We start from the raw sequence: 24163 nt of genomic DNA, 5'->3' as shown, positions 1-24163 counted from the left end.
GCTTATAATTTGACGAAGATTTTCTTTATATTTCTTATGTTGCATGCTTTAAACATAAATACACAATTTTATTTTACCACGAAAAATCAACAGAAGATTTTGTGAATTTAGATTTTATACCAGTAAAAGGAAAATAAATATTGCAACAATTGCAATAATTTCAAAATAAAATGTACAGAGTGTGATAAAAATTTCAGTGTCTCAATTGAAAAATATTTGAACGTTCATATAAAACACAAGATACAATATGAAACTATTATAAAAACCCTATTATAAATACCCTATTATAAATACCCAATTTTAGGGTTACTTGCAAATTGTATTACAAAAATATGAAAAAAAGAATTCCAACCAAAAACCAAGTCGCGAAAAAAATAAGAAATTTTTATTCTGATCTTGTAATCAATACAGATCAAAATGATCAATCTGGCACATTGTGAATATCGCACAAATGTGCAAGACATAAAAATAATATTTTTTTATATAATAAAATAAAAAAACGAACTAGATTTACCGACCATATTGATGTATAAAAATTATTCTAATTGAAAACCAAAAAAATTGGGAACACATCAAATCTATGCACAAATGTTCCGTCTGCGCGAACGGTCTCAACAGTCTCATCTTGTTTACTTTTTACCAAAAAATTAAATTCTAATCACAGAAATAAATAAAATAATTGTCACAGAAAATTTAATCAGATGTGACAATATGAAAACACACAAAAAAAAGTGTAAGTTTTAATAATGAGGAGATTCTAGAATAAATAAAATTCGAAAAAGAAAAATTACCAAAAAAATTCAAGAGTACAAGTCTAGATTTTTTTATGCTTTTGGAAAAAAGACTTATTATAGAGAATATAAGTTTCCCAAAAGTGAGTTTTTGCAGTTACAATACTTTTTATCGATTAATATTAACAGAAGCGTAAACAGAGAGAGAGAGAGAGAGAGCCACAATGCGAGATCTTCGTGCGAAAGCTTATGTATTTACATTTGAAGATAACATGTATTTACAATCTAAACGTTTCGGCCTGATATCAGGCCTTCCTCAGTGGAAGAATATAATTAAAAATCGTACGTAGTAGTTAGACAGAAAAAATGTAAATCATATTAAGCTTGAGATATGCTACGCATATATTCTAGCATACTCTAAACGAGCATCTTTTAAAGCACGACGGTATTCGAAATTATAAATGTCCCGAATGCCCGAAGAGCTTCTTCTATTCTCCAACGAAACGGAATTTTATATTGTATTGAAATAAATTCATCCGTGTTTATGCTGATCAGAAAACAATTAAGATGAATCAGAGCGAATAAACAAAAAACCAAATCGTTTTACTGTTAAAATGTTAGTCAATTTTTTATCATTCTTTTCACTGATACACTCATGTGCACTCTTTTACTTAACTTTGTGACAGTGTTGTTCGATCTTGTTGTTTTACACACTTATTCAGCAACTTCCCATGAGAAGTCCCATGGGAAGTTGCTGAAACTAATTAGCTGCCATTTTTAAACACACATGAGAAGCAAGAAAAATAAAATATTTTCTATCACATAAACTAAAAATAATCGAAGATATTTTTATTATTAAATACACATAAAAAAAATGCCCAATTTTGCTAATTTTAATGGTACGCACCATCAGAATTATAACAAAAAAATTAAATCACTTTTGAAAACTATAAAAAACTTTATGCAACAAAAGTTACAGTTATAGTTATAATTTTCGAAATTGACAAGCAAAAAACATTAAATGCAACATGTGTTACACGAAATATTCAAGACGCGATAAGTCAAGACGCGGTAAAATATGTATAGAAATTTATGTATTGTTTTCAAATCTTTTCCGATGTGCAATACATGCACAACTAGAGATATTTTGTGTCCAATTTCTAAAAAAATATCTTACTACACTATAAAATAAATTTGTTTAAATATATAATTACAGCCAGATGTCTTCTTCTTTGGCTCGATGAAACGGACTAGATTCTTTCTTATGGATAAGTCTTCATTCTTTCTCCTTGATTGATGATTTATAAAACTTGCACTTTTTTTTGTGTGCTTTCATATTGTCACGTCTATTAAATTTTCTGTGACAATATGAACATTCATATCTGTAAATAAAAAAAAAAATTATATTTATTTGCATTATTTAAAATAAGAATAATCCTGATTAGATTCTAATCACGATTACATTGTTGTAATTGTATCAAGATAATATATTTTAATTGTGTTAAAAGACGTTTCAATTATTATTTCGATTAAAATAACTGCATTGGAATTCTTTACATTTATCCTATTTAATTTTAATTTGTTCGATTAAATCTTACAAAGAGAGAGAGAGAGAGATATCTTACTTAGAAGGACCATGCGTATTTTTGTGCGCAGCAAGATGAGACTGCTGAAAGAAGCTCTTCGGGCATTCGAGACATTTATAATTTCGAATACCGTCGTGCTTTAAAAGATGCTCGTTTAGAGTATGCTTAGTTTTATAAATATTGGAGCACTTTGTACATTTGTACGAAGCATCACTATGAACCTGTAATATTAACAAACATAATTAATAAAACGCTTACTGTAACTTCTTTTAAATTTGTCAAAATGTTCGATAAAATATTAATGCGCTATATTAAAGAAATCCTATAAATTAATAGAATCTTCAATAAATAATGTATGACAGCTTTTTTACATTTATATGACTCCTTAAAGCTTTCTTCGACTGGAACGTCTTATTACATATATCACAAGTGTAATCACATGCGTGCATCCTCTTTTTGTGCTCATCAAGGTTCTTTAAGTTTGACAATCGAGCCCCGCAAACATCACATAGCACATAATTCTTGTTGTGCGTATTACGCATGTGCGCACGTAATGTCGATTTTAAACTCTTGCCACAAATTTTACATAAAATATTCTGTAATAATGTAAAAAGTCATTTAATTTATTTAATTTTTATAATTATATGTTAGCATTGCAAATTCAATAAACAGTACGTGTACTTTTTATCTATTATCATATAGTTATAACACGATAAAGTTGATTCACCTTGCTCGACTTGTGGACATTTATATGATTGCGTAAACTCTGTCGGCTGGTGGTAGAAAATTTGCACGCATTGCATTTGTACGGTCGTTCGCCGGTGTGAGTATTTTCGTGTTCTCTCAAAAGTACAGCAGTCGTATATTGTTTCCGGCATACGTTGCAAGTGAATGGTTTAATTTTTAAATGACTCTTTCTGACGTGGCACCGAATATTGCTAACCGTTACAGTAGCAAAGTTGCATTTTGTGCATTTGTACGGTTTTATATTCAAATGTGACATAATGTGCACCTAGAAACAAATTCCAATCGAAAAATATAAAAAAATCAATAAAATTATTTTAGAAGATCTAATAAAAATCTTAAATTAATTTAATCATTAGATTATCGATTCAGAAACTCTTAAATATTATATAAATTATTAAATAAAGATTTTTAATGATTTAAAAATTAATCATTAAAGATCTATTTGTTAAACTACAGTTAATAAATTAAATGTTTAAATGTAAATTAAAGTTTTGAATAGATTATTAACAAATGTAAATCTTTGCTATTATCTAAAATCATGACAAATGCATGTATTGCATATCGTAAAAGATTTGAAAAGAGACTTTTTACATAAATTTCCACATATATTTACCTCACACTTATCGCGTCTTAAATATGTCGAGTCACAAATCTTGCATTTTATAATGTTTTTTGATTTTATGCTCATATTTTGCTGCACTTCTTCATTATGCGTTTCTGTAATCTGATCCTTTATATAACATGCTTCAATAGTCTCTTGTTGCTCTTCAGTGATCAGGTCCCTTACTTTAATAGATCCACTGAAGTCACCTAGTCGATCACTTTGCTTGCTGCTAGTGAGCGTGTCTGGCACATTGGATTCATTCTGTAGCAGTTCTAAACAATGGATCCTCACCATTGGCTTCTTAGATGATGAAGCCAATGGTACTGGTGATTGTTCCTTGTTAGATAGTGAATGCAATGGTTCTAGTGATCGTTTCTTATTAGATGATGAATGCAATGTTTTTGGCGATTGTCTCTTGTTAGATAGTGGAGGCAATGGTTTTAGCGATTGTTCCTCGTTAGGTGATGAAGGAAATGGTTCTAGCGATTTTTCATCAAAAATGTCCACTTCTTCTTTGATAATCTTTTTTTTATTAAAGGACATTTGTTTTATTAGTAAAAAGTAAAATACATTAAAGTTAATATAAAGTTTAATAAGTAATGAAAATAATATTGACAATTATTTATTAAGAAATAAAGTGAAAGTTGAAATTGTGAAGTGAAGAATATGTACTTTTTATAACAAACAATAACTCCGAAAATTATTGTTAAAAAAAGCAGTCAGAGTAAAAGTTAGAAAAAGTTAAAAAATATGTTCTTCTAGCGATTATTCTTTATTAGATAGCAGACGCAATGTTTTTGGCGATTGTCCTTTGTTAGATAGTGGAGGCTATGATTCTAGCGATTGTTCCTCGTTAGGTGATGAAGGCAATGGTTCTAGCGATAGTTCATCAAAACGGTCCTTCACTTCTTCGATAATCTTTTTTATATTAAAGGACATTTGTTTTATTAGTAAAAAGTAAAATACGTTAAAGTTAATATAAAGTTTAATAAGCATAAAAATAATATTAACAATTATTTATTAAGAAATAAAGTAAAAGTTGAAATTGTAAAGTAAAGAGTATGTACTTTTTCTAAAAAAAAAAAAAAAAAAAAAAAATTCGAAAATAAAAAAAAAAAAAAGAAAGAAAAAAAAGAAAAAAAAAGAAAAAAAACTTCGAAAATTATTGTTAAAAGAAGCAATATCAGAGTAAAAGTTAGAAAGAGTTAAAAAAGATGTTGGTCTATAGACAAAGAAGTGTTGAACAGTTTATCTATGGCAAGTTGGAAATATATAAATGATAATATGTATATTTACTATATTAGTCGATGTTTCCTCCAAGATATTTTGTGGTTTCTTCGAAGATCTTTTATGCCTTTCAGTGTTTATTGACGGTGCTTTGTTTTCTTTTCCGGCATTACTTGCAACATCACTTTCGGCACTGTTTTCGGTATCCTCCATCTCCTGTTAATTACAAATTGAATGTTTATCAAATAAGGAATATCAGGGAAAAACAAGGAAGTGAAAGACATAATAAAGAACTAACCAAATAAATACTAAAGATATATTAAATGTATGTTGATATTAAAAAAGTCAAGAAGAGGTAAACCGCATATAATACATGAAGTAAAATAATTTTATAGATTTACATATAAATATAATATATTTACATATAAATATATAAATATATACATACAAAGGCAGTGGCAAAATTCTGATAGATGATTTCAATTCGAGGACAGCGGAAGAAAGGGAAATCCTATGGAACGGAGAGCAAGACGTGCAACACAGAAAATCAAAGGTCATGCTGAAAAATAAACAAGAAGAAATGCTTCTAGAAAGTATATTAATTAACTAACATGATATAGAGTCTACTAAATGGCAACAAAAAAGAAGAAAATAGGAAATGAGTCTTTGTAGAAGCAATGATTGATACTTACAATCTGTTCCTGAAATTTCTTTTGAGTTGTGTGGCATAAATCGTAGAAGTTGCTCGTAGAAGTTAATTGTTCGCAGCAATTTTGGCAAATTTGCTGTGGCATCTTGTCATCTTCTGTCACCTAAAACAATTCAACAAATAACTTTAGAAATAAAATAAGTTTCTATTATACCAATCAGTATAAAAAGTTAAAATAATGAAATAAATAAAAAAAAACCATTAATTGTTATTGTATCAGTTTGCACAAATGTGCAATAAATTATACCTTTGTTGTACCAATCCCATATCATCTTTTTATAGCAGCATGAAGCAGAAAATTCACATTACAAAAGAGATATATGTCAAAATCGATAAAAAATAGGACAAATTTCGTGTTCAATGGCAGGCACAATGCAAATTATTAATTATTATTACAGAAGTATAACAGATATTAGGAAGTGAAATTATATTATAATGTATAATTGAATCTGATCACATATAATCAATTTTGTTATTAAAGATCGCGAAAGTTGTGGACTATCCTGTGGAAATATAATAAACATAATTAATTGTGCACATAATATTATAAATCATTATACTCACAATCAAATTCAATCGTACATTTAAATAATTATGCTTACAAATCAGCGCTCAATGATAGATTACATATAAAATAAATATTGGAATAGTGGAGTAAAACAAGCAGAAAAGAATAAGATCAATCAAGGCGTCCCAAAAATATCAGATTTATTGAGGCAACGGTGGAATTGTTAAACAAGTTTCTTGTTATAGAAATTAATCCTACATATATGTATATATGCGTCACTTGTATCCGTTAAATGTAATTAATGGACATCTTTGTCAAAGAAGTGACATTAATTTCTAAGTATGTATATACGTACAAAATAGCGCGTATTGCTTATCGTTTTAACTAAAGAAAGTACAGTTAATAATAAGTATCTAATTATAATATCTTTTACATAGCGCTTTTCTGTGATAATCGCATAGTAAACAGCTTCCTTCCATTCCGTAATTTGTAACTTAAAATACGCATTCTTGCTGTTGTCGTTTATTCTAAAACCAATTATCGTTTAAAATGCACTTTCTATTAATTATAGCTGTTTTTTCTTCACAAATCGATTTATTACATCGCAGACTTGTATCAAGGCACTTGAACTATACTTTCGTCGCATAGTATGGTAATTAGTGTTGAGCAAAGTACATATGTATGTACAGTTTACAAGTGTATTTTGCCCATTATTATTATTATTTAGCAGATTCTTACTTTTATTATAAAATATACTCCAAAAGATATCGGATACGTACGAATCGTCGCAGTGTCTCTCTCTCTCTATGAACACAACACATGTAAAGACGTGTAGAAAATATTTCTGTCGTCATGTATTTTGTTGTGTGAGATTATTGATCTTGGAAGCCCTTCGTACATCGCACTCTCACACACATTGACTCGTAAAATTTGTAACAAAACTACATGATTATTCAAGTAATTATACTTTTGGCCGTATTGTCTATATTACAAGATATGATAAACAGTTCTCCAGAGAATATTCTATATTCAGAAGAAAAATGTTTAAAAAAAAAAAGACACTTTTATAAACTATACATCACATTTCTAGGTATGGAGATTGATATTTACTATAAACATCAAATCGGAAAGACGTGAGAAGGACGTTTTAATACTTCCTGCAATCGTAATGACTCAAAGAAAAAGAAAGAAGTCGCGAAACTGCGAGGAAAGATTGTAATGCAAATCTCAGTAAAAAATGAAAAAGTCAATGGAATATAAAATATTAAAATTTAAGGAAATAGGAAGAAACATTTTACTAATATTATTGCTAAGCGTCAGAGCGATAAGGAACGATATCTCGGAAATTCGTCGAAGCACCAAATATTCAAAATGTTTCAGAATTATACGTAAAAGCTTAACTACTTCGTTAAACTGGTAACTGATTAATGAAATCGGTCCAAATACGTAAGAGTATTTTAAAAATTCTCCTTTTCTTTTGTTAGCCAGTTTTACCTATAATACTGAAAAACTCTGTGCATGCACTCTATACAAATGTTATTAATCTTGAGCAATCTTCTATAATATTCTTGCTATCTATTCTCGGAAGTTCCGTTTTTCAATCTTCTGGTCCAATTTATTTATAAATCCTATGGATTATTGTCTTCTCTGATTTCTTCAGTGATAATTTTCTTATCACTGCCAGTCGTTACTATTTCTCATTAGGGGACGCAGCGGAGTCGTTTAAGTCGTTAGTTGTAGCCTTCTGCTTGCCGATGACGCCAGTGCCTCTCTCCTCGTGCCGCTTCTGATGCACCTTCATGTTGTCGCGACGATTAAATTTCTTCCCGCATTCTGGACACGCGTGCACCTTCTCGCCGTGCACGTGGCGATGCGCGGCTAAGTGGCTCGCTTGCGCGAAACTCGCGCCGCACTCCTGGCAGACGTGCTTGCGCAAACCCTTGTGCTTCAACAGGTGCTCATTGAGAAACGCCTTGGACGCGTAACGATTGTTGCAGACGTCGCATACAAACGGCTTGGGATTGGAATGCTGCAGCACGTGCGCCTTGTGCTTGGAAGCGACCTTAAAGGTCTTGCCGCACACATCGCACGTATATGTGGTCGCGTGACGTGTCTTGATGTGCTCGTTCAACACCGACAGACTGGAATAGAGATTGTAGCAGAAGCGGCAACGGAAATTCCGTCGCTTCTTCATGTGTACGCTCGCGATGTGGCCGAGTAGTCGCGTGCGAAACGGGAACACTTTGCCGCAGTACTCGCAGGCGAGATTCTGCGGCGGCAGGTGCGACTTCATGTGGATCTGCAGCGAGACTTTGTGATGATAGCTCTGTTTGCAATCCGTGCAACTGTACGGTCTCACGCCTTTGTGAACGTTGTCGTGCTCGGCCAGGTAAAACTTGGATTTGAATCGCTTCGGACACTTCGGACACTGTATAGGCCTGGGATTGGTATGCGAGCATCGTATGTGCTTCATCACGTCGGACTTGCAGACAAACTTGGCGTTGCAGACGACACACGTGAACTGCCTGATGCCGAGGTGCGTCTTCACGTGCACCGTGCACTTGTCACGGCGCTCGTAGAACTTGAGGCAGAGCTTGCACGCGTAACCGTTCTGCGAGTCATTCACCACGTGCTCCACGTTGTCGTCCACCTTGATCTCCTCGCCGTCGATCTTGAACAGTTCCTCCGGATTCTGCGTGGCTTCCAACCGTTGTTCCAGCTCCGCCAGGTCCTCCATCGTCGCGCCGTTGTTCTTCGTGGACGCGTTGCTGAGAATGTCGTTGATAATACCGTTCACCTCCACGTTGTTCTCATCCCGCAGCAGATCCGTGATCGCCATGTCGACCAGAGAGTAGCCTTGATCGGGAAACACTCGCGCTCGCACTGCCGACACGTCGTCGTTCTGTTTTTTCGACAGTTCTACAGTGAAGCTGATGTCTTCCGCGTCGTTACTTCGGGTTTTCGTCTCCTTCACGGAGACCTCGGTGTCGGGCGAGCCGGAGACAATCGTCAATAATTTGTTCAATGCGAAGGTCGGCAGCTGAATCGTTGATAAGGAATCCTGCTGCTGCTGCTGCTGCTGCTCCTCTTTCGAATTCTCCTTGTCTGTGTTCTCACCGCTGCTGTTATTGTCCACAGAACGAACGCTCGCGTTATTTTCTGCTGCGCCGTGACTCCTTAATCTGTTCGCGATCGAAATCTTCTCGTCGGACGACAAGTCCGCGCTCTGTCTGCTTCTCAGCCAGCGAGTCGGCGACGCTTCTATAGTTTGATTGGTGCCCGATATATTTTTCTCTGTACTAACTTCATCGCTGCACTTGGAAGATTGTTGCTGCTTGTTGTTGCGAGTTCTCTGCGTTTTTGAGGCCGCGCTTCTCTTTCTCTGCACTGTCAGGTTCTTGCTGCCCAGGCTGTCTTTGCCCTGCCTGCTTTTCGTGCAATTAAGGTTTTTTTCTATACTGTTGTTATTATCCAATGACGACGTGCTCGCCGGCGACGTTGATTCTTCGTTCTTTACCTCTGCCTGGAGAGAGATCGAATTAGTACGAGTGGGTACCAGAATATGCTATTACTTCGATAATGGCGCGAGCGAATTGATAGCAGCGATCGGAAAATTCAGCCGTTTTTAATTTACCGTTCATACTTTCATATTACAATACATGAATTTTATTTTTGTAGTAATTTACGTTAAAACTACTTAACAATGATTTTTCAATAGCAACGCATATTATAATTGCAATAAGAAAAATTTCTAGTCTCAATAAAAGAATATTTCTTTACATTTACCGACAAAAGTTAAGAAGCGATTGCTTATGAGTCGTGAAATCTATTTCATTTCTTCGTTCGTACATTTTTTTTTTAATTATACCGTTTGCAAGAATTGATACGAAATGCGATAGAGAAGGATTGTAACCGAGTAACATGGTGAAAGAGCGGTAGAGCGGTAGGTGAAGTATAAACAAATCCAGAGACTTACAGGCTCTGTTAAGGGCGGTAGATTGTACTGATCGCGTAACACCTGTTGGGTGCGCAGACACTCCTCTTGAAAGTCGCAAACGAATTCGAGCTTGCCCAGACACTGAACACAGATCGCCTTGGGCAGAGGATCCGTCTCATCTATCTGTGATTCACAAACAGAAGTAAGTACTGAAGGATATACCTGTGTTGCTAGCTATAATGCGAGATTTTGTTATCGCGTATGACTCTAATCCTTTTTTTTTTTTAGTTTTATTAAATATCATGTCACGTTATTAGAAATACAAATGCTACCGCTCTGCTCTATAGATGCACCATTTTGCAATGTATTTCGTTACGTATTCTCTGGTACCCACTAAACTACTCCGCGGCAACGTCAAGCCCGGAGTAATTGATAAACTTAAATTTATAATTCGCATATTAATCATTAGAATAATATCATTACTTACAATTTTAAGCCAAATTCACTATGTCTTTTTCCGATGAATGCACAAAAATTCTTTGCACAGATATAAAAAAACAATTTGTATAAAATACAATCGTAACACATTTATAAATGTCTGTTAAGAGCTAGCATTCCCATCACAAAACATTGAAATAAAACTTGTACTAAAATTTGGTGCTATTTAAATGCTAATTTGATAATAAATTAATTTTTTATTTTGCTCGAGTCATCGAGCAAAAAGTTACAATTAAAAGCTTAATGTTAAGTTAGCCAGCTTTTTTAATTGTAAATTTCTGCTAAACAGCTCAAGCGCTAAAATTAAAAATAAAGCATCAAATTAGCATCTAAATAGCACTAAATTTTAGTATAAGTTTTATTTCAATTTTTTGGGGGTTTCTGGCTTAACCAGACATCATTTATAAGCACTTACACATTTCAAAATAAACACGATATATTTTTGGTTTTGTATTATTCGACAATTCTTATTTCAATGGCAATATCAATTTTGCAGAAAATTCTGCAAAAATTCTCATTGTTAACGTATTCTTGTGTAAAAAATTTGTTATCAATTTTGGTATACAATATACAGAAGTAGTATATGGTGGAGCTTACGCGCTCACTGTGGCGTTCGTCACAATTTTATATGTTCAAGTAATGTGATAATGCATAAAATAAATTTTAAAACGAGATTAGTGCTGTTTATTTACGATATTACTCAGAATGCAGAACTTCCTAATAACGCAATATTTTTCAATTTTTTTTCATAAAACTCATTATATTAACACGTTCACGCCAGAGAAAAGAGAGAATGCATTGTTATATATTTTTCCTTATTTTTCTATTTATAAAATTACATAAATTTATTTTTTAATATTAACATATTAAATTATACATCTTTTATTCAATATAGTCGTAATTAATAATTAATAATAATCATCCAATCATCAAAAACGTACGAATACTTAATATATAAACTACCCTGACCTATCGATGGATCCGGAGTGAACGTGTTAAATACTTTATAAATACATAATTAAATTATCAACGCAAATTAGAAAGCACAACTTATAATTTGTTAATTAAATAATTGATTATTGTTTTAGTAAAAAAGCTAAAAAAGAAAAAGAGAGAAGAAAAGAAAAAGGAAAAAGCAAAAGTAGGAAAAAAATATTTAGGAAAATTAACTTAAAAATAGAGCTATTTTTTAATACAAGTCTATGTAACATTTCCATCAGTTTTTTTCCGAAGAGATTGATAAAAATTAAAGTAAAGTAAAAAAAGTAGAGTTAATAAAGTAATAAAGTAAAGATAAGTTTTGAGATTCATCATTTTTTAATCGTTCTTATGTGCAAAGCGTGGCCAAAATCGTAATAAAAATAAAGTAAAAGGTAATTATTTGTAAAAAATATCGGTCTAAAAGAATAAATAACATTTTTTTACATATACAAAATTTTATTTTTGAGAAAATCAATTGCAAAATTAGAAAATTAGTAATGTTCGTACTTCTTCAAGATTGAATAGTCTTGAATGTTCTTGTAATCGTGCAATGTTTATCATTGGTATCTCAATAACTATCAAAACACGTGTAGAAAATAAAGTACAATATGTTATTGAGGATAAAATAATAAAAGTGAGAAAAGTGATAATTGTATAATACTATAAACTTTTATATATTTATTAACAATATATGATATAAAATGATAATAGAATATTCAAACCTAAGAAATTTTAAATTATTCAATTTTTAAAATTAATTTTCTTGATAATCAACAATTTCGACTTATTTTTTTATGAACAACTATTTTGCTGATTTTATACCACAATTTTCGCTGTGCTCTGTATATTATCCATTATGTATATCACGTGTATATCACGACGAGTAATATTCAGCGTATAAGCCACGTGGAGTCATAGATCGCGCTACATTTTTCTAGAAAATTCCAGAAAATTTTTTAATTTTCTCAAAAACGTAATTTTAATACTAAATATTAAATACTAATACTAAATATTAAAAATTTTAATACTAAATAAAATTTTAAGAATTTTTAGAAAAATATATTTGTAGATTTGCATAATTCAAAACTTTAACGATTTAACGGTTTAACGTATATCATTGAGTTTATCTCAGCAACAGTTAATAAAACATGTGTACAATATTAAATTTAAAAAATTGTGAAGGCAGTTGTTTCATTGTAAAAATTAGTTTTTTTCGTTTATAATTCGTTTATAATAAAATCTCATATAAATAAATGTTATTCAACATTTTCGATTTATTTCCTTTGTGCGCAACTATTTTATATTGTGCGCCACAATTTTTGCCATGCTGTGTTTTCTATTAATCGTGTATAGTGTAACGCTAAGATATAGATCACGTTATATTTATTTAGAATTTTATAAAAAATATAATTTTTAAAGAAATTTTCTTAAAAATTTAATTCAATTAAATGTTAAAAAAAGTTTTCACACGACACATTAGTGAAATATACAGAAAAGTATTTCTATTTCTAGAAAGTGTTAAAATTTAATTTAATGTTAATATCTTCAAGATAATTCAAATAGTTCAGAAATACAGAAAATATCAGTAAATTCCGATTTGCCTTAGTTGAAAGCATTGATATTCGTAATGTTGTGAAAATGCTTTGTGCAAAAGCAAGCATGAAACAGCACACCACAAACAAGTGAAGGACACAATAACATCCAGAGCCGACCGTTATGTACAAATTTTAAAATCCTTGCATACTTCTCGAAAAGTCGACCATTTCGGCGCAAAAGAAGCAGCAGAAGAAAATTAATTTGTAGAAAAACAATATACCTTTCTTTATTAGTCATTTCTTTTTTTTAAACTCGTGAGTTAAGGGTGAGAAAACTCCTGAGAGCGAGAGATTCATGCAATCGCGTGCGATCAAGTAACTCACCTGGATGTTGATTCTCCTGCGAATTTTAGGGCCCAGGTAGCGTTTGAGGCCCTCCGCGCCGAACACGTCGATGCAAATTCTCTCATATTGGCCGCAGAGCCTGCACATTTTTGCTTCCCCGAGATCCATTTTTGTTTACTTGTCGGTAACGCCTGCTTAAATACGAACTTGACTACTTGAAGGTTGGAATCGGCGATGGAGAGATCGACGATGGAGGAACCTCGTTTCGCGTTGCACCATACAATAGTAATGTAATAGCGTTTGTCGTTATTGCTTCTTCCTTCCCTTAATCTTGTCTCATGAATGCTTCTTCTTTGTGAGGCGAGAATACTTCTTCAACTACGACGCCTGGCGACGCCAGAACGCGGTGTGAAGAAGGTGCTGCGCAAGGAAGGGGCAAAAATGGAGACGACTAAACTGGCGTTACTACTCGATCTGAACAGGAAAATAATCGTGTTTAAAGTCAGACCAGTCTTCATGTATAACCTTACGGAAGATTTACATTGGATTCGTGCAACATCCGGTACAGCAACATCCGCTGCAACAACCAATAAAAATATTTATTTTCTAGAAACAAATGTGGCGTTAGACAAAATTTCTAGAAAGCACGTTTTTCATTGGATACAGAATCCGCACGTTAGACATCGAACGCGTTGTAAACCCTCCATGTGCAATATTCTCGCGCAAGCGCAATTTGCACCGCCAAAATAATATAGTAGTCGTGTATGAATAACCTTACCGGCTGGCAACATACAATAACACTACTGATTTGTCGCAGTTGACTGTAAATTCAATTATTTTCAACACGATTGCAATTGACGAAATGGGTAAGGAGAGTGAATCGGATGGTACGAAGAAGAGAAGAAAGTCTGTGAACACAAGCGGTGGAACATCGGTGAAAGATGGAGACATGTACAAGGTATAAAAGCAGAAAATAATTATTTATTTAAAACCAAAAATAATAAGATATTTTTCTTGTTTCTGTTAAATGCACATTACTAACGCATTTTGTGTCTTATTTTAGACTATAATCAGTTATGAAGAGAAGGAAGCTCTAGAAAGATTGCCTGAGGATGATTCTGAATGTTTTTTGGAGACATGTGACAATATTAGAACAGCGATGACAAAGATAGCTAAATTGAAGTCCAGTGGAGATCCAAATGTTTGTAACAACACTGATTGTAAATTATTATCATTAAGTTTCCTTTAAATTTCTTAAAGTAAATGTTTCAGGTTAAAGATGAGATTCGTGAGCTGCAGATACAGACATCCCTAGCTTTTATAGAATTGAAAAAACTAAATCGCATGGAAAAGTTTCGTACAAAGTTTGCGCGTGATTCTCTTGTAGCTGCAAAGAGCGGTGTGGATAGCAGACATTTACATTTACAAAACTTGCTCTATGAAGTGATGCATTTGAAGAAAGAAGTTATTAAGTGTCTTCAGTTTAAGTAAGTCTCTTCTTTTATGCACAAGAATCTTTGATACTTTTTTAAAATAAAATAATCTGTTTTTTTTTCTGTTCTAGATCCAAGGATGAATTGATAGAACTTGTTTCAGAAATAGAATTTTATAAAGAGGCTCCAGAAAGCATTTCAAGACCTGTATGTGTACAAATTTTATTTAACTGTATATCAGATCAAATATTTACAATACTTTTAATACATATATCTTAGGAAACAACACAGAACAATCCTCATCAACTGAGACTGGCTCGTTTGGAATGGGAATTGACACAAAGAAAGCAATTGGCAGCATTGTGCGATGAATTAACAGACAGTAAAAAGGGAGTGGCATCCAGTATCGAAACGAAACAGACTCGCTTGGATAATCTCATGCCACAACTACGTTCTATATTGGAGGTATTAAGTTGTATTAATGAAATATAGTATATAAAATATTCTTATTAAATATTCATATAAATAATAAGTACAATTTTTTGCGTTTTTAGGCGAGCAAACCGCTACAAGAGAGTCTCGGATTGCCATTAGATAAAATTCGCCAGGAACACCAAAGAGCATCGTTGCTTGCATCACCGCTCTATGTATTATATGCGAAGGCATCTGCTTACAGAGACGCTTATGGTACAATTAATATATACAATTGAGAATGCTTATGGCTGTTTTTTATGAGTTATAATTTTTTTTATAACTTTGTTGAAATATATTGTAGACAACACTTTGCTGGTCAAAGTGGAAGGTGACGAGGATGAAGCAAAACGCACAAACAATCAGGATGGTATGCAAGAGTCTGATTCAGATCCTGAGACTCAGCAGGAGAATCTTGTGGAGGAAACACTTGTGCACAAGAAGAGACATCACAGATTATCCCGAGAAGCCAGGCAGGAGGAGAAGCGATTGAAACTGCTACAACGACATCCGTTGCACGTGACGATTGTAATTACATTAAAAAGTAAGTATTAAATATACTTACAATCGTACAAGGTACGGAGTGTTAAAAAAAAATTAATTTTGTTTAAACGAAAGCGTAAATTATGTTAAAAAATGCACGAAGTCCATTTGATATCTCGAAAAATCTTGCTTCAGGTTTTATTGCGAAATTAATCTTTCAGATGAGACGAGGTTAACTCTTCATTTTTATTATACGATCCATTTAAAAGTTGTTACGGTGGAATCGAAACTTGAAACGGAAGACTTGGGAGGCATCAGTGCTGGGTAAGTACTGCGAGATTTAAAAATACTTATTTAGCTTATGTGATATTAAATTATTTCAAGTTGTAACATATATAATTGTAAATACTCTTGTTTGATAATTTGAAGCAGTATTTTCAAATTTCACGTTTGATTAATAGAGATATGCTAGTGTCCGAGTCGGTTCTTCGCGAATTGTACCCGCGAGATCTAGGATTGGAGAGTCCAAATCCAGCAAATCAGTATCAACTGTCACGGCATAATTTGAGCTCTTTTTCATCTCTGGGATTAGGCATTCCCTACAGATGGGCACAGAGAATGGCTGGTTTGCATTTCGTTTCATCTGACGTGAGCGAACAAAAGGTATATAGTATACAAAAGTATACACACATACTTTTATAATCATTAAAATGTTCAAAATATTATAAATTCTTTCTACTTGCCATACAAAAATTGTTTCTTCGCTTGCGTTTAAGTTTTTTTTTTTTTTTATTTACAGCTCACTAGTCAAGAATTGGCACAAGATTGTGTGGAGAGCGTGTTAAAAGAAATTAAGCGGCGCATCAAAGCAAGATTGGATCTGTGTACGGAAATACGACAGTTGGAGTCCGGCAACTTGCCGATCCTCATCAGCACGACAGACCCGGTGCCGCAAAAGATCTCTACGTCGTTGCATCGATTTACAACCATGACGTGGAAAACGTATTCGAATTACGTTAGTTCGCCGGCATTTTGCCAGCGGGGATTAGTGTCGTCTGTAGACATCTTCTACGAGGCTGTACTTCGTCGCGGCAGTAGTACGTTCGTTGTCATCTCCATTTTCTACGAATTATTTTCAAAACATTCACATTTGAAACGTTTTTTTCAGGCGAACTCGTGGCAAGGATTGCCATCAAGCCGGATTACCCGAAGATAACGCCAGTATTTAGCGTGAACATCAGTCCGATGGTTCCGGCGTCTGCTGATATCATTCGAGACATCGAGAGAGAGATCAACGTGATGTGGACGAAATCGCCGACGTTGACGGCGCAGATACAACGGCTGCGAGCGTGCTTCGATATTTATCTGGAGACTGAGAGCATGGCGCCGAAGGAAAAAATATTTTTTCATCCTGTGAGAGGACGGACTCGCGCTCGACCATACAAATACTTATCGCTAGGAGGAGGCATATTCACTCACCGTTGAATAAATTATTCGACGTATGTTTCTTATGTGTATATGTATATATTTAATTCATTTATTTTTCAATACGTATAAATGATATAAAATATCGATTCTTTAAAGTGTATTTTTGACAGTATAAAATTTAATTTTGGTTTTAAGAGATTAATTAAAATTTTTAATCTCCCAGATGTTAAATTACTTTTTTTAGTAAGTTTCTAATTTTTTTTTTGAATAGAGTTACATGTGTTTTTACAACTTAGTTTTTAATTTAAAATATATCGAGTTGATTTCTCTTAAAAATAAAATTTATACAGAAATAGATGTAAGTGGACGCGCAGTCTGAGCTCTAGAAACAGCTAAGAGATATGTGCGCAAGGTATTTCTCAGTTGTTTGTTCTCGAAAGTCAATTTGTCACATTCCTTCTTCATGAAGATGTTATCGGCCTTGATGTAATTGAATTGCTCCCAAAACTTTTCCAACTTGTCAAACGGCTCCGACATCTGCAAACAATCTTATTTAATGTAAACCTAGACACATACCTCTCACGTGATAACCTACGCAGCTGGTGAAGGCTCTTCTAGATCCCGTGTCGCGTAACGTATACTTCTGAACAGTCAGCGAGAACGGCTCCAAGCTCAAGCACATTTTTAATAATGAAAGCAGCGCCGAGCCCTTTTCTGAAATTCTTTGCAGTTCCTACAAATTGAACAAAACGAATTTCTTAAATATATATCTTTCTAGATAAAAATCTTAACGATATAATTTTTTAAGTATTTAAATTTTTTGCAACTTAATTAAACCGGATGAGAGTTGATGACATTTTTACTTTTAGAACGTTAGTGCTGATGGTAGTCAACTTCTTCAGCTGGGCGACGTCCAAGCCTCGAGTCACGGCGAACGCCTGTCTCAAGCTTTCAGTTTGCTTTCTCATATGCGCGATCTGATTTTTGAGTTCCACTATGCTCTGCTCCCTCTTCTCCGATAACGTGTGCGTGTCCTGCTTCAGGTTCTTAATCGTGCTCTGCAACTGCGCGTGAAGTCTCGGATATTGCGCCACGTCTGCGCGATGAACGTCGTCTTGTTCCTTCAAGTATTCATACTGCTTTCTCTTGTTCTCTGTGCTGCTCTCGTACTCGGTTATCGTTTCGTTAAGTTGTCGCCATAACGCCTCGATTTCATGGCAAGTGTATTGCATTAAGCGCGACAAGGAATCTTCCTTCTGAAAGAATTTTGAGCTGTTAACATCTGTGAAACGGTATAATGAACGAAATATCCGCACCAAGTAGACGACGCTGTATATGTTGGCGGCGTTCTGGATCTTCGTCTGCGTCAATCTGTCTTCTATCTCCTTATCTTGTCCGAAGATCATGTTCTGCAGTTGCTCGCACTGTTTCTCCAAAGCCCTTCGTACTTCATGCAATTTGTTCACCTCGTTTAAAGCGACGTGATCGCGCTCGTGCGCGAAGAACTCGTGCAGATGCGTGCATTTCTGCCTGTATTTTCCTAAATAATATGAATAATTAGAAATTTGTATAATTACATTTTTGTAAATATACAAATTTATACACATAACATGATGAATCACCAATCATCAGATCCATTATTTGAATATGAGCCTCTTGCAGTCTTCTGTGATCCGCATCAGCTGTCCCGAGCTCACCATACAATCGCTGTATTATGACGTCTTTCGTCTTCATCATGCGATCAAAATTTTTCCAAAGATACTCCACGTCTTCGTGAAGTTCTTTACATTTTATTCGGCGCAGAATAAATCGCCATTGTTCGTTGATTTTCGCGGTGTTCAATCGTGAGAACGCCTCCTCGCGCTTCAGCTTGTTCTACATTTGAAAATTGATTTACTGCAAAATCACATTGTTATAATTTTCCATCTGATATACCTTGGTAAAAGCCGCGATCAATTGCTGCTTCCGCCGCTTGGCCTCTAACTCCAATTCGGCTCGATGCTGCAAGTAGCGGGCGCGTTCCTCGTCGCTCATGCGAGCCAGCTTGTTCCCTTTTCCCTTCTTTTTCGGCATTTTGCGGCGAATGAAAGATCTTACTCGCAAATTAGTATACAAGTTATTTATTCTTAACAGGATACACAAATTTTCTTCAGAGATAACAACGCAGTGGGACTGCCGGACTCAGCCGTGCAGAGCTCATGTTTGATCAATAGCGACTGACTCCTATACATTACGTCGCTTTACAAAATCACAAAATATGTCGCTCATAAAACTTTTATCCGACTTATATCGAATTCACCTCGAATAAGACATCGTCAAATTTTTATTCGAAAAATTATTGTATTAATTTTATAAAATCTATCAATTTTATAAAATTTTATAAAAATATTCTCGCGTGCGTGTTTGAAAGATAATACAATTTGGTATACGTTTCAACAAGATTAGACGTAAATCTAAATTTAAATATTCTCTTACACTACAATAACCAGCTAGAGAGAATATACAGAATGTTCCAGAATGGTGCAATAGCGTCGCGAAGTTTAAAATTCTAATACGAAAATTTGTGAAACATTCTGTATATTTATACGTGATATGGAAATGGAAATGTTTCTTATCATTTACAAGATAATTAATGTTATCTCATAAACATTTACAAGTAAACATAATATTGTCGAGATGGTGAAGAACAGAGATTCACGTACATTTGTACACGATACAAACATTTTCTGGCTAAGATTGCGGACGAAGCAAGGCATCGAGGATGAGGAACTATCGAATTTCGTACTTTAATTGAAGCTCGTATAAAAATCCCTTGCATTCATCGCGAAAATATTATGTAGTTGCCCCGCAACGTAAACATATAGTTTCTATAGGCTCTTTGTATTATATTTGGTGGAAGACCTTAAACGCAATATATATATATATATATATCCTTAAATGCAATAGGCAATAAAGGCAATGATTTTTTTTAGCTTCCAACGCGTCAGATATTCTTCTGCATCGTCAGAGGCCTGTTGTCGATCTTCTCCACGGACACCGGCCGCTCCTTCGTCGTCGGTATGAAGCTCTGAGTGCGTCTAATCCTCTCGCCTCCTCTCAGAGGACGCGTTACGATTTGCGTTTCCAGCAGAAGTTGAGCCTCCTCGGCGCGCTTCACCTTTTCGCGCGCAGCGCGCAGCTCGGCGTCTAAATGCTCTCTCTCCGTTTCCAGCTGCTGAAGCCGTAATTCGGCATCTGAAAATTGAAGAATGAAAACTAAATTGCACGAAATGAATTAAAACTGTTCAAAATACATATAAATTGAAATAAAATAAGATACAACGTGACGGATGGACGGCGAAAGACTTAGAAATGTAAAAATTTTGAACTTCAGAAAATTTGTTAGCATAATTAATAATGTTTACGATATATTATGAGTATATTTCAGCTTTCATATTCTGGGATCTGTACCTTGCAACTGCCGCTCGTTTTTTTGCTGCATTCGTTCGAACTCCAGTCTCTTATTCTTCTCCATCTCCAGCAATTCCTGCTGCTCCTGCTGCAGCCTTTCCAGCTGCTCTCTCTTCTCCCATTCTTCGCGCAATACTCTCGCTTGCAAGCCTCGTACTGCAACATATATTTCAAGTGTACGATCTGACAAAATGTAAAAAGCGATATGCAAATTACGTACGATCTTCTTACCTATTTCTTCATCCCGCAGCGCCTGTTTCTCCTCCTGCAGCAGCATCTCCAGTTTCTGCTTTGCGTCTTCCAGCTGCTGAACCTTAGCGCCCTCCTCCTTTGACAGAGCCTCCAATTTCCGAGCCTGTATTTCAGCGGCGATCCTAGCTTGCCTCTCGTGTTGCAATTCCAGTCTGGTCTCCTCTTTCTCCTGTTTAGTAGCCTGGCGGCAGCAGCGCAACGCGTTATTAAATAAATTCTAACTAAATCTATTCTTAATTTCTTTTTGCCAATTTTTTACTTGTCGCAAAGATCTCCTCTGATTCGCCAAACTTCTCTGGTAGCCGATCTTCTCGCCCGAATGTTGAATGGCCGTCTGTAGCGCCGCGAGCCACTGCAGTCTGCCCTTGTGATCCTCCGCAACCAGTTCTATGCATCTGTGTTCGGGAGTGCTGAGCACGAATCTTCTGTCAGGCTTGCCACTGTTTGTCAGAGTGTCGGCCCAACAGTTGGTGTTCAACAATATCAAGCCGGACGGCTCCTTCTGCTGACGATCTTTATAATATGTCAATTCACCAGGGCGCAGCACGAACCAGAAATATCGTAATGTGGGCAGTAGAAAGCCTTTCTTCATCAAGTAGCCCTGCAATGTTTCGAATAACGTTAATATTTACATTTTTATAATTATTTAGAATTAAATCATTGCAATTTCCTTTTTACAATCTATTACGTGGAATTTTAATTCACCTTTTTCACCACGTTCTCCACGTAAATCTGAAAGAGATCGTCGATCGCCTCTGTCAGCGCAACGGTGTCCAGGGTATTGCTACCGCTATATTTGGATTCCAGAACTGCCAGAAACGTCGGGAACCTTGGCGAGAGAATTTTCATGAACAAATTGCATTCTTTGTATTTTTATTTATCTTTGATCGAATAAACGATAAGCTACCTAAACATTCCGATTGCCGCTGATAAAGCAGAGAAGTCCGCCGCGTCCCACTGCAGGCCTAAAGACATCACCAGATGAGATGCAACCCGCGCCACCTCATCTCCGTGCATTGTCACCTGCGTCACAAAGGCGATATATCAGATATCAAATTGAGGAATGTGTTTTCAAAGGAGTAACTACCAACCAGATAAGAATCCATTGCATCTGACTCTGTTTCAGCCAGAAGACAGTAAATTCTGAACAACTGGTAAACACTGTGATCCTCAAAGACGGGATGGGATCTCTCCAAATAGAGTTTTTTGCAGACCAGCCAACAGATCTCATCTATTCCCTCCTCCAATGTTCTCAGTGTTTCTATAGACGCAGTATCAGTCACAGAAGAAAACACCTAAAGCAATAATATGTTACATTGACAATTTTTGTTGCAAAATTATTTCAGCTTAAGATAAAAAGTAAAAATGAAGCAAATGTTCTTATTGTTGAGGGAAAAACATTTCCAAGCCAAACTTGATAAAATATTTAGAAATACTTGTCAAAGTATTTTGATCACAAAAATATAGATTAAAAATATTTTTTATGAATATCTTTTATTTTGTAACGTAAACATTATTTTATTTCTAGTATATTTGCTTAAATATTTGATAAAAATAGATACTTTAGTTTGAGCATAAAACGCTTCAAAACGTTCCTTTCCTCTCAACAAACAGCAGCATTGGCATTTGCTCCATTTTGTCCAAATGATTCATGATCTCTTCCTTTTAAGGAATCTTACTTACTTCTTTCTGTAAATAGTAAATATAATGATCAAATGTTAAACTCTGTGTACTCCGGTAATGTTCCAGACCCTTTTCCACTCCATACAAGTCCATCAACGTACCAATATTGGCTGTCAACACCTACAAGCGTCAAATTTAAAATAAAACACACCTATGCATGATATATTAAATTATAAAAAAAATTAATATTTTATATTATTTGTACATTAATATTATTAACATTAATAATTCAATATTATACTTAATATTAATTGTAAATATAAATAAGCGTACGAAATAAGCGTACGAAACAAAGCACGAGTGACAGATCGCTAGCACCTGAGGACAGGCTCTCTCAGCCTTCTGTCAATTCTTCAGCTTTACCTTTAATTTCGACTTCGCGACGGTGTTGGTGGCGTCGGCCTGCAACGCGTGAAACGCGTGCCAGATGCTGTTGGTAAGATTTTTGAGCAAATGAGCCATCGCGATCACACCCGACACCTCGATCGACAGCAACAGGTGTTTTTATCTGCACCCCCTTATCGCGCTCCTATCCGCGCATATCTTTCTTTAAATGGCCGCGAATGGCGTGTTTTCCCTTCTCCGCACTTCTCAAGATACCAATTTTCTTCGGAGTTCTGCCATTCGTCACTATATCACGTTCTCTCGCAGTAAAGATGACGCATATGTATATCGTTTACATCTTTATCAATTGGATCTGTTTTCTTATAGCTGCATCCTTTTTACATTTTACTTCTTTCTTCTCTTTCTCCCTCCAACGTTCAATATTGTCCATTTCATTACGAGTGTAAAAAGTGTCACATTCTACAAGTGAAAGAATGACTCCGTACACAAGTCGTTTTACTTGCACTTTCTGCGTTTTGCGTCCTTTTCTTTCTTTCTTTGCACTCATAAGTGCACGTTAAGGGTACATTCACATAAATTTGAATAATTGAATAATGCATTAATCAACCAGTCACGTGTCTAATGTAAATTCATAGGTCTGTTCTTTATAGCTGAACTGGCTGCACTAGTTCAGAGTTTATCTTTCTTCTTCTAATGTGGAGGGAAAAAGATAAACTCTAAACTAGTATAGCTAGTTCAACTATAAAGAACAAACCTTATGTCAGACAGATGATTGGCTCGTTTCCTTAAGCACATGCATTATTCATGTATGCAAATTTGTTTGAATATACCTTTAGGTCGGTTTTTTAGGACGTCCTAAAAACGTCCTAAAAACATTTTTAAAACGTGCTAAAAATAAAAAAAAAAGACATTCTTAAGACGTCCTAAAAACGACCTAAAAATGACGTCGTTTTTTAATTTCTGTAACAATTGGCATTCTAAATTTTGCAACAAAAAACTTTTAAAAGAGACGTTTTAATTATTTAAGTGTTTTACAAGCATCCTAACACTATCAAAAGTAGCCTAAAAGCGAAAATAAGCATGTAGAAAGGTTACAGTTATCTGTTAATAAAATGACCTAAACGCTCCATTTATGCGGAATTTAAAAAAAATGTTAACAGGAGTAGTGTCATTTATTGGCTATTAGCTAAAGCAACATTACCAATGCATT

At 34.6% G+C, this 24163-nt stretch overlaps 5 protein-coding genes across 8 annotated transcripts; 1 reads left to right on the top strand and 4 right to left on the bottom strand.

Moving 5' to 3' along the window:
- Positions 1–2007: 2007 nt before the first annotated feature.
- Positions 2008–5871, bottom strand: LOC105670600 (zinc finger protein Paris-like). Its single transcript, XM_067356921.1, has 7 exons — positions 5863–5871; positions 5588–5707; positions 4965–5111; positions 3678–4190; positions 3045–3329; positions 2357–2538; positions 2008–2113 (listed from the first exon to the last, which is right to left on the bottom strand). The coding sequence occupies exons 1-7, from the start codon at positions 5869–5871 to the stop codon at positions 2008–2010; spliced, it is 1362 nt and encodes a 453-aa protein (XP_067213022.1).
- Positions 5872–6295: 424 nt separating this feature from the next.
- On the bottom strand, positions 6296–13913 carry LOC105670634 (uncharacterized). Its single transcript, XM_012364262.2, has 3 exons — positions 13448–13913; positions 10089–10232; positions 6296–9635 (listed from the first exon to the last, which is right to left on the bottom strand). Exons 1-3 carry the CDS (start codon positions 13574–13576, stop codon positions 7803–7805), a joined length of 2106 nt encoding a protein of 701 aa, XP_012219685.1. The 5' UTR covers positions 13577–13913; the 3' UTR covers positions 6296–7802.
- Positions 13914–14150: 237 nt separating this feature from the next.
- On the top strand, positions 14151–22187 carry thoc5 (THO complex 5). Of its 3 annotated transcripts, none has more exons than XM_067357401.1 (12): positions 14151–14366; positions 14472–14609; positions 14681–14895; positions 14973–15048; positions 15121–15306; positions 15396–15528; positions 15617–15856; positions 16017–16119; positions 16257–16458; positions 16595–16892; positions 16964–17294; positions 22052–22187. In XM_067357401.1, exons 1-11 carry the CDS (start codon positions 14271–14273, stop codon positions 17278–17280), a joined length of 2004 nt encoding a protein of 667 aa, XP_067213502.1. In that variant the 5' UTR covers positions 14151–14270; the 3' UTR covers positions 17281–17294; positions 22052–22187. The 3 variants fall into 3 exon arrangements, with proteins under 3 accessions (XP_067213502.1, XP_012219703.1, XP_067213501.1); XM_012364280.2 differs by lacking the exon at positions 22052–22187 and adding an exon at positions 20196–20549; XM_067357400.1 differs by lacking the exon at positions 22052–22187 and having other exon boundaries at positions 16964–17417.
- On the bottom strand, positions 17566–19296 carry LOC105670649 (dynein regulatory complex subunit 2). 2 transcript variants are annotated; one of them, XM_012364282.2, is made up of 6 exons: positions 19159–19296; positions 18846–19098; positions 18540–18763; positions 18087–18479; positions 17819–17956; positions 17566–17760 (listed from the first exon to the last, which is right to left on the bottom strand). In XM_012364282.2, exons 1-6 carry the CDS (start codon positions 19294–19296, stop codon positions 17566–17568), a joined length of 1341 nt encoding a protein of 446 aa, XP_012219705.1. The 2 variants fall into 2 exon arrangements, with proteins under 2 accessions (XP_012219705.1, XP_067213524.1); XM_067357423.1 differs by having other exon boundaries at positions 18087–18763.
- Positions 19328–23579, bottom strand: LOC105670648 (differentially expressed in FDCP 6 homolog). The gene is made up of 9 exons (XM_012364281.2): positions 22972–23579; positions 22609–22728; positions 22017–22220; positions 21833–21948; positions 21631–21754; positions 21185–21526; positions 20905–21106; positions 20674–20829; positions 19328–20457 (listed from the first exon to the last, which is right to left on the bottom strand). The coding sequence occupies exons 1-9, from the start codon at positions 23068–23070 to the stop codon at positions 20207–20209; spliced, it is 1614 nt and encodes a 537-aa protein (XP_012219704.2). The 5' UTR covers positions 23071–23579; the 3' UTR covers positions 19328–20206.
- Positions 23580–24163: the final 584 nt, after the last annotated feature.

This window comes from Linepithema humile, chromosome 6 (assembly GCF_040581485.1).
Source record: "Linepithema humile isolate Giens D197 chromosome 6, Lhum_UNIL_v1.0, whole genome shotgun sequence".
Lineage (NCBI taxonomy): Eukaryota > Metazoa > Arthropoda > Insecta > Hymenoptera > Formicidae > Linepithema > Linepithema humile.
The sequence above is the reverse complement of the archived record's forward strand: the minus strand, read 5'-3'. Positions and strand labels throughout refer to the sequence as shown.